This window comes from Sebastes fasciatus, chromosome 9, assembly GCF_043250625.1.
Source record: "Sebastes fasciatus isolate fSebFas1 chromosome 9, fSebFas1.pri, whole genome shotgun sequence".
NCBI lineage: Eukaryota > Metazoa > Chordata > Actinopteri > Perciformes > Sebastidae > Sebastes > Sebastes fasciatus.
Window position 1 is genome coordinate 8,262,302 of NC_133803.1, and position 12,694 is coordinate 8,274,995.

Consider the following 12,694-nt stretch of genomic DNA (forward strand, 5'->3'; position numbering starts at 1 on the left):
TCAACCATGGACTTTACCCTTTTACTGTGATGGGGATGTGCTTTTTAAAATGTTGTCATTTTTCTTTCTTAAAGGGGCATTCCACCAATTTTATACATCAAGACAAGCACAGTATAATGTCTTCAAGGTAAACCTTGTGATGTCATCAGCGTCAAACTAGGCATGGCGTTTGGAAGATGTGAGCTTTTCCCAAACAGTGAGGAGATAACAAAAAGTTGCATTATGGGGAATGTAGGATCCAATGTTTTTGGAGCTTGAGCCATATGCTGGAGCCACATTAGGGGCTAAAAATCAGGATATCTCTGCCCCTGCTGCATTGATTCTGAGCATTTGTCTCCTTTTTTTGCCTCTTGTGAGTCCCCCAAATGTACGGAAGTGCATTGCTAAATAGATGGAATGCTGTTAAGAGTAAAGATGGGCTGAAGTGGGAGGAAATGAAAGACATTAGGTAAACCGAACCAGCAGGATATCTATCAGGTCTAATTTTATCCCAATATTTGTGAAACTGTTTTCAGAATTGCAGTTCTGCTTCTCTCATCACTAGGTGTCAGGAGGGCTTAGAGATATCATAGCTGAAAGATTCAATGTTGGATCAATCTGCAGTATCACTGTATCCCTGTAATACGTGTGCTGCCTTCACTTCAGTTCACAGTTTCTCTGTGCCTTGAGAAAATCCTCAGATCTCTCGAGTTTATGAAACCACGGAGCTTCTTCAAAAGTCCTGGGATATTGCCAAAAATGTGTTGCCATCAAGCTAAAAATAGAGCCGTTTTTCTTATTTCCTGAAGAGAGTTGTGATGGTTTGTCAGTATACCCTGGGGAAAACTATTGAACTTTAATTGCACAATCACTACAGGGCACGCTGCGTAAGGATGTCTTAATGCTGCACAACAGCTGAGGAAAACAGAAAGCTGCTTTTTTTCTCCTGCCTGATGAGGAATAGTTTTTATTTTTCTGCCTACTCGGGTCAAATTGAAAGAATATCTGGTCTCATTGTCAGCGCCACTCAAAAAACAATTTTAACTTCAAAGGCTGGAGAACAAATTGCTCACATGTTACTGCAATAGTGTAATGAGCGCAGTAACCTACTTGTTTTCAACAAAGGACTGTTTTCAGCCACAGCTTGCAACTACTAGATACAACCTACATTTCATAAGTTGATAGTAAGCTTTAAAACCGCTTTGAAATAGAAACAACAACTGCAGTTTAGTTTCTAAGATACAGTAGATAGTAGATGAGGTGTAGTAAGATGTTTTGGGGGAGTGTTTTATAATATACTGTATAGGGACCTTAAAGAGTTGTGCCTGTGCGCATTAAAATCAGGTTAATCCCTCTGAAATCAAACATTTCTATTCCAAGACAAACTTGGCCAAGACAGCCAGAGCGCATTTACTCAAAGACGTCACAACAAGCAAAATATTTCATCACCAGCAAAGGACAAAACTACAGAGAGAAGGAACAGATGAGATGGAGAGAGGGCTGTGAGACAGGGAGAGAGGAAAAAGGTGTCTCAGTCCTAAAACAAGCACTGACAGTTTCCAACAGATTCAGCTTTCATGGTCCTTACAAGTATTTCAAGCTCAGCGTGCCATGCAGAGCAGAGGAAGTAGAAATCTTGAAGTTTTTTTTGTTTTTTTTCACCTATCTCCGTCCAGGCCTTCAGAACAATCAGTAGAAATTAAATTTAGTCTCTTCACACCCAGAGACAAGCTGCATCTGTAACACAATAACAATATCTGTTGTGACGGTTACTTTAAAAATGTATTTCACAACAATTACTAGCATCAAAGATTTCATCTATTCAGGCTTTGCAAGATACTTTCCAAACTTTAGATATACCCGTTGGATATACCTTCAGCACTGGTTGCAAGTGTGTTTATTATTTAAGTGAGCTTTGAAGTATTTTGACTTTACAAATGCAGCCACCTGTATTTCCCCTCCCAGCCACCTGCCAGCCGGTTCCCAGCTGGTTCCCAGCCAACTTCCAGCTGCTGGGAGTCTCCCCCATGGATGTATAAAAGAGAACTGGAGGCCGGCACCCGTTCATTCTTATGAGAGTTGCTCGATGGCACATGGAGCCAAAATGGCTCGACTGACGATTGATAGAGTACCCAGATCCTATAGCGATCTTCTGCATCCGTTGGGCCCATAGAGCAGGCGCAGTTGTTTTTCTTTTAACTCAGCCTCCCAGCTCTGGTCCAGCCTCGGTCTGGGGCTCATTCACATGAACGGATGAAGGAAAATAACTCTGGATTCAGCTATCAGTGCATTTTATAACTTTTAGGACCCTTAATGAGGGCTATTCAAGTGTTCGTACTGGGAAGTTGATTTACCCCCCAAAAAATTATCCGCTGAGGTAAAGACGTCTCTTTCCTAGTCTATGGGAAAAAGTATTTTTGGGCCCAATGGCATCACATGACGTACATAGAAGTTGTAGTACCACTACGAAAATTTGCTTCAAAGCCCAGCGCTCATCCTGGGGGCTTGGTCTTCTCCTGTTTCTTGACAGAGCGTGTCTAGATTCCACTGTAAACACACCCATTCATTCAACTGCAGGGTGTCACCATGAGATGGTGCTTCCTTCACAAAAACATATAAACCAGCTGAAGAACACTGAAGTATTTCTTTGTTTAGGCCACGTTTAGGCCACGGTTTTAAATCCACTTCATTTATTTGACAGCTGTAGTTGCTACTTGAATAAAATATTTACATACAAAACATATGATTAACTTGAATATGATGCACTGTTATGCAGCAACAACTAACAAATAAACCAGTGATAGTATATAAAGTTAATTAGTTGACCCAAACAATCTCACCCCAAGGTCCATTTTGTGGCTGTTCTGGAGCTTTTGATCGTGTCACATGATCTTCTTCAGCAGATAGTTACCAAGCTGTCATAAAATTGTAGATGGGCTTCTCATCCATGTTGGCCTAAGAGTGTATTTATCTTGACGTAGAAAACAGAAATCTCTGATCCATTTAGTAGATTAGTCCATTAAGTTACAATTAGTTTCACCTCAAGCAGTTACAACATTAAAATTCTACATCCACCACTGCTCAGAAATACATTGGGACTACTTTGCCATCAGACATACTTAAAGATTTACTTTACTTTAAAGATTTATGTATTTTTGTACCATTGACAGATGGTCTAAGTATTTGATATTCATTTCTTGTGGGCGTCTGTTGGGTCCATATGGATAAATGAAATGTATTTACGCACACACAGACCCTGGGGCAGAGGGCTTGGCCTGTGCTTGGCGGCTGGATGCATTAATCTGGTATCCATCGGACAACGTGTTCTGCCTGTTCTGGCTCCAAATGATGCCAGAGCCACAGGTCAGGAGGGCCAGAGTCCCCGAGGCTCCGTGGAGCAGAGAGACAACAGGGTGACGCATCACAGAGAGGTTAGATAGTCGGTGGAGGTGCTGCTGTGGTTCTATTGTTTTTCACCCCATCATGGCCTTCATCCCTCAGACCGCTGGGGCCTTGCTAAAAGGGGTGAGGGGACTGTTACCATGGAAACTAAGAGGCAAGAGTAAGTACATGTGTTCACGTGTGCAAATGTGTTTTACACCGAAATAGGCGTCATGAAGTTTGCTTTGAGAAGAGCTGGTACTACGGTGGTAGACGTGATGGGCTCTGGTTGAGGCGGTTTTGCAGCACATCTGTCTGGCAAATTGTATTCTACTATGAAGTGGAATTAAGTCGTTAAGCCGATTGTTATTTAAAACTTGATGTTTGACGTGTTTTGAAATGATACTCTCCGCTGGTTTTCCACTCAGTTTGCTGAATGTGGCATTGTGATATGAGCGCCAGTCTGATCAGGGAAACTGTGTGTTTCTAGGGGTCACGCTGTGCTGCTGCTGTTGTGTGGTAATATATCTACTGTTTGAAGTGGTACTCGTGGTCTCCCATCGCTGAGCCAGGTCAGCAGGCAATTACCAATCTGACTAAACAGCATGAATCAGTCTGTTGTCACATTTGTCCGTTGCATGGAGTGTGTTTTCACAGGCATGTGTGCATGTGCGTGTGAAGACAGAATTTGCAGACTTGCGTGTGTTTGTGTCTAACCTTTGTGCTATATGGTTGGTGATTACAGGTAATCCTTCCACCAGCCAAAGCAAAAAAACCATAAAGCAGCGATTCCTCAAGCTGCTGCCGTGCTGCACGCCTGAGGCTGCGGCCCCCTCAATCAGTGAAAGCAAGTGCTCCTTCACTCTCTATACATCTCTACTTTCCTCCATGTGTCCCGACTCTTTAGTGAATTAAGAGGATTCATACAGACGCTTGTGTGGACGCAGCCTCTACAAGTAAAAGTCGTGCATTGAGAATGTTACCTCAGTATGAAGGTATAATCAGGAAAATGCACTGAAAGTATTACAAGTGCTCAATGCAGATAAATGTCCCCTGTGACCGTTATAGATAGATAGATAGAGAGATAGATAGATAGATAGATAGATAGATAGATAGATAGATAGATAGATAGATAGATAGATAGATAGATAGATAGATAGCAACTTTATTGATCCCGAGGGAAATTCAAGATATACTACTATCATTAGATTATTATTACTCATGCATTAATATAAAAGCAGGAGTTTACTGTTGTGCTGTATTTGGTTGAGGTGGAGCCCATTTTGAACTTTTAACTAATGATTATTTTCATTATGGATTAATCTGCTGAATATTTTCTTGAGTATTCAATTAGATTGATTGTTTGGTTTGTAAAAATTCTGAAAATAGTGACATATTCACAATGTGCCCAATAGCCCAAACCTCAAAATTAAAAAATAAATGAAAATAAATTAAATAATAAAGCAGTAAATTCTCACATTTATGAAGCTGGAACCATGAAATCATACTGTACCTTTTTTTTCTTTTTTTCACATATTTTTATTTATTATTTATAATATTTAAATGAAAAAATACTCAAATTATCAAAATAATTGGCAATTAATTTGATGTCAGTCGACTAATCAATTAATCGTTTCAGCTGTACTTGTACATACTGTTAATTTGTAACAAAACATCATATTTTATAAGCTCATCAAATGTTTTGTATGCAAAAATCTTCATTTGTAAAGTAACTAGTAACTAAAGCTGTCAGATAAATGTAGTGCAGTAAAAAGTGCAATATTTCCCGCTGAAAATGTAGTGGAGTCGAAGCACAAAGTAAAAGAAAATACTCAAGTTAAGTACAAGTATCTCAAATTTGTACTTAAGCACAGTACTTGAGTAAATGTACTTAGTTACATTCCACCACTGTATGCAGTCATGTACACACAGCCACCGAAACATTCAGCGTACACAACATAGACCAACATACAGTCGTACAGGAACACACTCAACCCCACAAACTCTAAAACACATTATTGCTGCTGATGGCTCAGACCTGTGTTCGTATTTTGTGATTTGGAGCGTGTTTTGTTCCCTTGGGCTACAGCACGTGTGAGAGTGTGTGTAGGTGTGTGTGTGTGTGTGTGAGTTACAGTTAATGACAGTCATTTTCGGAGAAACAGACGGGATGAGGAATATGTGTTGCTGGATGTGTATCCACACATTTAAAAATGTCTCTTCTTTACCATTTTCATTCATGTTAAACCTCTTCTCTCACTCCCTCAGCATAGGGCTCTCCTCAGTCTACTTACTCTTGAGTTGTCAGACAAGAAATTCAGACATTTTATAGACGCTTGACTGACCACGTTTTGCTTTGTGATATGAACTAGGGCTGTGTAATACATGTGTTACCATTCAATGTGATGCAATATATTGCGATACTGTAAGCAAGGCGATATATTGCCATTTTTAAAAAATCTAACTTTAAGAAAACTATGAAAGGGATAATGTACAGCGAGCCGGTCATTGTTGTGAAAGAAACCCTGACAGGGCGATACCGCGAGGGGTCTCTCATCGCCCTGAAGGGGATTCTTTCACAACAATGACCCGCTAGCTGTACATTATCCTGCTTATTACACGGCTACTTACTTAAGAAATCAATAATTTCACACATACACATCAGAACTGCGCCCATAGCAACGGGCTGTTATACATAGCAACAGTCTGCTATAAAGAAATAACAGACCACAAAACGCTGTGATTGACCAATCAGAATCGAGTATTCAACGAAGCCGTGCAATAACATAGTATAAAGAATACACCACCATATGCATAAAATCTGAGTACAATTTTTTTTAACTTTTTTATGCAATCAGAACAGTGGGATTTATCACAGTCCCTGTAACTTCCAACATCATAGCACTACTTTTGAGAGGGCACACACACTGAGAGGGCGCTTTATTTTGCAAATGAAAGTATTAACTGAGTTCATGTTTGCATGTAAACTATTAATTAGAGATCAATAGTCTTTTTGAGAATTGATACAGTATCACAAAAAATAATATCGTGATATTTTTCGATATTTTCTTACACCCCTGATATGAAGTACAGTAGCTTGTGCTGGAACAAAGATGTGTGGAGAATGCTTGACCTATAGTAGCCTCACAATTATGTATAGAAAACTGAATTCATGTTTAGATTCAGTGAAATAATAATAATTAAAAAAAAAAAGGTTCACATTGTTGTAAATAAAGGATATTATTTTGCTCTATGTATATGACTTGTGCTGTATGATGAACTCAATATCAGTTTGGTGACCTCATTAAAATGTGTTAGCCAGGTCCTGGTTGCCCTGGAGGTTGGTGTAGGTGCAGTGATGATAAATGCTGACTAACACGTTGGTCTCTCCCTCACACAGACAGCGTGGAAGATGACTTTGAGTTATCCACCGTGTGTCATCGCCCTGAGAGCATGGACAAGCTGCAGGAGCAGACTAAGTTCACTAAGAAGGAGCTACAAGTCCTCTACAGGGGTTTCAAAAATGTAGGTGTGGCTGATGACAGATTGCGCGCCTTTATATACCTTGCTCTGTGGGAACTAATGAGTTTTTGTCTATTCACATCTGTATCTCAGGAATGTCCGTGTGGTGTGGTGAATGAGGAGAACTTTAAGACCATTTACTCCCAGTTCTTTCCGCAGGGAGGTGAGTTGTCAACTCCTACTGAACCTGAAGAGCTCCACCTGTGTCCATAATACTTTAATTTATACCGTTCATTCATTTGATAGACTTCAGGTAAACGTGTAAGTCTAAATAACAGATTCTGTAGCGGTACACATGGAGCTTTTCATCACCGCAATGAACTGAACATAATGAACTCATTATAAATCTGCTCTGCTGAACCACTGCAAAGAGGCGAGGCAATTTTTCACATCGTGATATTTAGGTTGATGAAATGTTAACCACTCGCCTCCAGTTGTATTTGAAATTATTCTTATATCTCGGCTATATTTAGCTGGCTGCTAAACCGAGCTGTTCAAAGACTTCATGTTTCGAGGGCACGCGGGTTACTGTAAGTCTCTACCTTTTGCAGATTCAAGTATGTACGCACACTTCCTGTTTGAAGCCTTCGACACGAACAAAAACGGCTCAGTTAGTTTCGAGGTGAGCTCTATTCTTATATCAGCTTCCTTTTTAGAGATGAGAGCAAATGTGTGCTCCACACAAATATGCGTTCTCTCTAAATACCTGCCCGCAAAGATTAGTGCTGTGATGAAGATTTGACTTCATTTACTGTGTTGATTTAACATTTAAGTAATGTCAAAACAATACAGTAAATTGTTCCCCGTGTATCTCAGGACTTTGTATTTGGCCTGTCTATCATCTTGAGAGGGACCATTAATGACCGGTTAAACTGGGCGTTCAACCTCTACGACCTGAACAAAGATGGCTGCATCACCAAAGAGGTAACACATGTTACACTGTTCTTAGCTTTCTCTGCGTATTTGCTGTAATGGCTTCTAAGCAGGGTCATGTGCTCAGTATTGTGGGGGATGTGGAGGCACCCTGTTACTATTTTTATATTTAAATTTTGGTGGAAATCGAGTTGTGGAAATTGCCTGCCTTGATATTGATTGATATCTGAATACATCAACTTTTATTTTGAAATTTATATCTCCGCTCCAGTATGTCAAACATACCCTGTGGTATATATGGCTATATATAACCATTACATAACCAAGTTCTTTTGGGGCGTGAAAGAAAATGGTTGCAGATGTCATATTACATATATATACTCAATACTAAATAGCAAAATAAAAAAAAAAAAAAGCTCTAGGACTCATGACCTCTAAAAACCTGGCTAATGCCCAGCTTCAAAGTGATTTTTTTATGTTATCCAACAATTTCTCCATCCTCAATAATATGTTCTCCCTTCTGTCTTTCACTTTCCAGGAGATGTTGGACATCATGAAGTCCATCTATGACATGATGGGGAAGTACACGTACCCCAATATGCAGGACGATGTTCCGAGAGAACATGTGGAGAGCTTCTTCCAGGTCAAACTCAGCAGTCTTTGCTTTATATTAACACCTGGAGTTATGGTTGTTAAAAAAACACAGAAATATTACTGATAATAGTTAGAATATCATTTACAAATATATTTGAGCATACAATCGTTTTTCACTGAGTAAACCTTTGGCTGCTATATTTTTCTTTCAGAAAATGGACCGGAATAAAGACGGAGTGGTCACCATAGAAGAGTTCATCGAGTCATGCAAGAAGGTGGGTCGGAAAAGTGGATTTTTAAGTCTTAAAGGAACTATTTGTAACTTTCAGAATTGCTTGTTAACAGCGACACCTGTGGCCGTGAAATCAACGAAAGTCAGCGTCGAGCTCGCGCTTGCTCGCTCTAAATAGACATGAACGAGCATCGCTCAAAACAGTGAGGCGACACACGTCAGCTAAAACCACAATATCACTCTATATTTCAGCTGCTTGGCAGTAATGTTAGCTGACCAGACGAAGGTCTCTCCACGAACATGATTTAGATCTGATCCTACTGTTGGCTTTTCCTGCCTCAGTGCAGGCTGAGGCAGCGGGGCTCTGCAGCGTGTCTCCCTGCTCTCTCCGCCCGCAGCCGGAGAGAGCAGGGAGACACCGGCACCCGGTCGGTAACGAGACAATAACGTGTCTCTCTGAAGAGCCCCGTCACTTCACAAGACACAGGAAACCTCTGTTGGTCTAGAGGAGCTGCAGCAGTTATTTCTGCCCAAAAGTCCACTGTACATTCACTAGATATTCTCGGAGCTAAACTAACTCTTCTGCAGTGTGGAGTGAGCGCGCGTTCACGTCTAGAGGTGGAGCGAGCTGAGCGAGAACGCGCGCTCTGTCTGAGTGAAGGAAAGCAGGCAGAGGAGGAGAGGCAGCGGCCACACGCGAACGCGCATATGCGAGCGCGCATGTGTCCCGACCCAGTACATTTATACGCTTCAAAAGTTACAAACATATAAATATGCTTATTCACATTGTTGCAGAGAATAAGAGGAGACGATTGACTCCACGTTCATGTCTGTGCATTAAGTATGCAGCTAGAGCCAGAAGATGATAGGCTTAGTCGGGGGAGTCCGGGGGAGTCCTTCCTCCTGGAATGATTTCCAGTGACTCCACGAAGTCACTGCATCTGCAAAGAAATATTTACAACACGTAACTCCTCATAAAACCACAATTTGTCATTTTGCATTTCTGTTTATTTGCTTTAGAGGGGCTGGTAGGTGGATTTTATTAAACTTTGGACAGTGCAACGCTACCTGTTATAACTGGTTAACTCTACCTTTAATCCTCACTTTCCCCCGTGTGAATCATTTGGGTGACACATAAGGAGAAATGACACCTTATTAATTAGAGCTGTCAAAGTTAACAAGATAATAACGCCTTAACACAAATTTGTTTTAACGCCACTAATTTCTTTAACGCATTAAAGCAACTTGCAATTTTGAGGTTGTACCGGGCTCAATTTTAATGCTAGTGAAGATACTGGCATCTTATGGAACTTGAAAAGGAGGCTAAATAATGCCCCAAACTTGTGCTAAATTTTGGTGAGGAAAAAATGTCATGGCCATTTTCAAAGGGGTCCCTTGACCTCTGACCTCTGAGCAGTTTGGGGCAAGTCATAGTCAAGTCAGCACACTGACACACTGACATCTGTTGTTGCCTGTTTTTTTTGTGTTAACAGCTTTCCAATATTAAATATATACACACATTTGCATAAAGCAAGCATATTTGCCCACTCCCATGTTGATAAGAGTATTAAACACTTGACGAATCTCCCTTAAGGTACATTTGGAACAGTTAAAAAATGTGCAATTAATTTGCGATTAATCACGATTAACTATTTGAATCAACTGACAGCCCTACTTATTATCCAAACCTCTTGTCTGTGTCTAGGATGAGAACATCATGCAGTCCATGCAGCTGTTTGACAACGTCATCTAAGAACCTGGACCAGAGAGTACGCTGGCATCAGGGAGGGGAGTGTGTGAGAGGGATCGGGATTGAAAAGAGAGAAAGAGATTGTGAATGTGTATATGTATGTGTGTATGTATGTGTGTGTGTGTGTTTGTTTGTGTGTGTGTGTGTGTGTGTGTGTGTGTGTGTGTGTGTGTGTGTGTGTGTGTGTGTGTGTGTGTGTGTGTGTGTGTGTGTGTGTGTGTGTGTGTGTGTGTGTGTGTGTGTGTGTGTGTGTGTGTGTGTGTGTGTGTGTGTGGCCATCTTCTGACTTGCAAGCTTGTGTGTCTGTTGAGAGCCGTGAGTTCGGAGGGCACCGAGAGGCCCTCTCCCTCTTCCTGGACCCCCAGTGACATTTCTCCAAGCAACAATGGAGTTTCCCCGACTCCCTAACTCATCATGCAGAACCTTAGTTTTACCCCAGAGGCACAGCGAACGCAGGCAAGCAGCGGGCTCACAGGCACTGGCACACGCAAGACCCCCCCCACCTGTTTTATTTATTACTATTACTGACAGAGGAACTATCACAGCCTGTACTGGCTGAACTCAGAGGGAGGAAGCTGCCTCCAAACCTTGATCTAAGATGACTTTTCCCTGTGATGGCTGAGATTTGTGAATCTGACCCTGCCTCTGTGCATGTGGGTGACACCTCCCAGGAGCCGCCAGACTGCTCGTGCACCGGCCATAAAAATAGAAATGCATCTACCGCCATCTTGTGGACGAGAGAGAGAGAGAAAGACGCTTCCTGAGGAAACAGCTGACTGAATTGGAGATCCAGGCGTTCACGTTTTACAGGTGGAGGTTGTTTTCCACAGAGGAACTGATAACAATATCGCATGATGATGTCACTACTATCCAATTATGTATTTACAGAGATACTCCAAAGTCTGCTTGTCTGTCTGCTGTTCCTAGTCATTCACAGGTGCCTCACCCTTTGTGTATGAGTGTGTGCATGTGTAACAGGAGGATATGTCATCCATCTTACCTATGTAAGACTGTAATGGGACAACACCCACCTCCATTCGCGGGATTCATGGGTGGAATAATTCCGAGCCTCCAATCTATTACAGTCCTAGCTGTAGGTGTCTATTGACTGTTGTACATTTCCTAGCATTCCCAGTGGTGTGATATTAGGCAGTACAACGTGGGGGATTGCACTAATAGTTGACCTGAGCTGTTTCGACCATCCCAGCTCCTCTCAACACAGGACTGGACGGGCATAACGCAGTCGTACTAGTCTATCAACATACATTCAAGGGGAATTTATTAGATTACAGATTGTATTTGTGAACTTCTTGTAATCGCAAATGTCGTGTGGCTGTAGCAGGTTCTTCCACTTCAAAAAAAAAATTCAAAACCCTTGTTGCATTAAATTAGGCTCATTCAATTTCAAAGAGGCATAGTATATGTGTGCGTGTGTGTGTGTGTGTGTACTGGTAGTCAGAGGCATGGTTTAATAATTTTTTTATGCCCCCCCCTCATTCGGTATTCTCCCTCTCTCTGTAACACCAAAGAGAAGATATCAATTAAAGAGGTATATAAGTTAAGACATACAGCCCACCTGTGGGTGAAGAGAGAGGAATTGTACCTTGTTATTTTTCTTTATAATTTCTTTATTACTTGACGCTCCGGCAATATTGTCCATTCATGCCAATAAAGCATAATGAATTGAGAGGGAGATGCTGTGTAGTGATGTAGGGCAAGGGGCAATCAGAGAGACAAAGGATGTGGCGATGTGGTTTACCTGCACATTGTCCTAACTGAAATGTAGTTTTAGGTTGTAAACCCACACGTTACAGACATTTTGAAGAATTTGCAAACATTTATTAATTAGCTTCTTTTCAAACTACTTAAATCTACGATGGTGCCAGTAACAGAGACACTTAAGCCGCAGTTAAATAGGCTATAGTGTGTTTTGAATGCAAGAGAGACGGACATGGAATAGCAATAATGTTCTCCACCACGTATCGACACCTTTCCACTCATCCAACCTCTCAGAGCACAGTAAAGGGTGCACTAAGGCCCTGTTGAAAATATGCACTTTCAACCCTGACATTTTGCTTTCTGTTCTGCATTATTATTTTTTGAACTTTTCTTTTTTTTTTTTCTGGGGAAGAAGTGGTTTGGCTCTGATTGTTCCTTGCCAATAGTTTTTAAGTTCCATTCCTGGCCACAAGTAAAACCTGTCTATACCCGCATGTACTGTGTCTAGAACAATGAAAACCTACTAACCCGTTGTACTGACTGTCTAGTTAGCTAGCCTCAACTGGTTGCATTACGTATTCAAAATGTGTATATTTTGTACAGAGACAATAAAAATCACAGTTACTATGCAAAACGGACTGGAG

At 41.2% G+C, this 12,694-nt stretch overlaps 1 protein-coding gene across 15 annotated transcripts in view; it reads left to right on the forward strand.

Moving 5' to 3' along the window:
- LOC141773759 (A-type potassium channel modulatory protein KCNIP2) overlaps positions 1-12,686 on the forward strand; it is a 197,158-nt gene extending 184,472 nt beyond the window's left edge. For 12 of the 15 annotated variants that reach the window (XM_074645773.1, XM_074645781.1, XM_074645774.1 and 9 more), the window contains 7 exons: positions 6,761-6,885; positions 6,976-7,045; positions 7,434-7,504; positions 7,699-7,806; positions 8,294-8,398; positions 8,562-8,624; positions 10,287-12,686. In XM_074645773.1, coding sequence (XP_074501874.1) covers positions 6,761-6,885; positions 6,976-7,045; positions 7,434-7,504; positions 7,699-7,806; positions 8,294-8,398; positions 8,562-8,624; positions 10,287-10,334 — 590 coding nt within the window. In that variant the 3' untranslated portion in view covers positions 10,335-12,686. Of the gene's footprint in view, positions 1-4,105; positions 4,212-6,760; positions 6,886-6,975; positions 7,046-7,433; positions 7,505-7,698; positions 7,807-8,293; positions 8,399-8,561; positions 8,625-10,286 lie in introns of all 15 variants that reach the window. The other 3 variants (XM_074645778.1, XM_074645782.1, XM_074645784.1) reach the window with 1 other exon arrangement.
- The last annotated feature ends 8 nt before the right edge of the window (positions 12,687-12,694 follow it).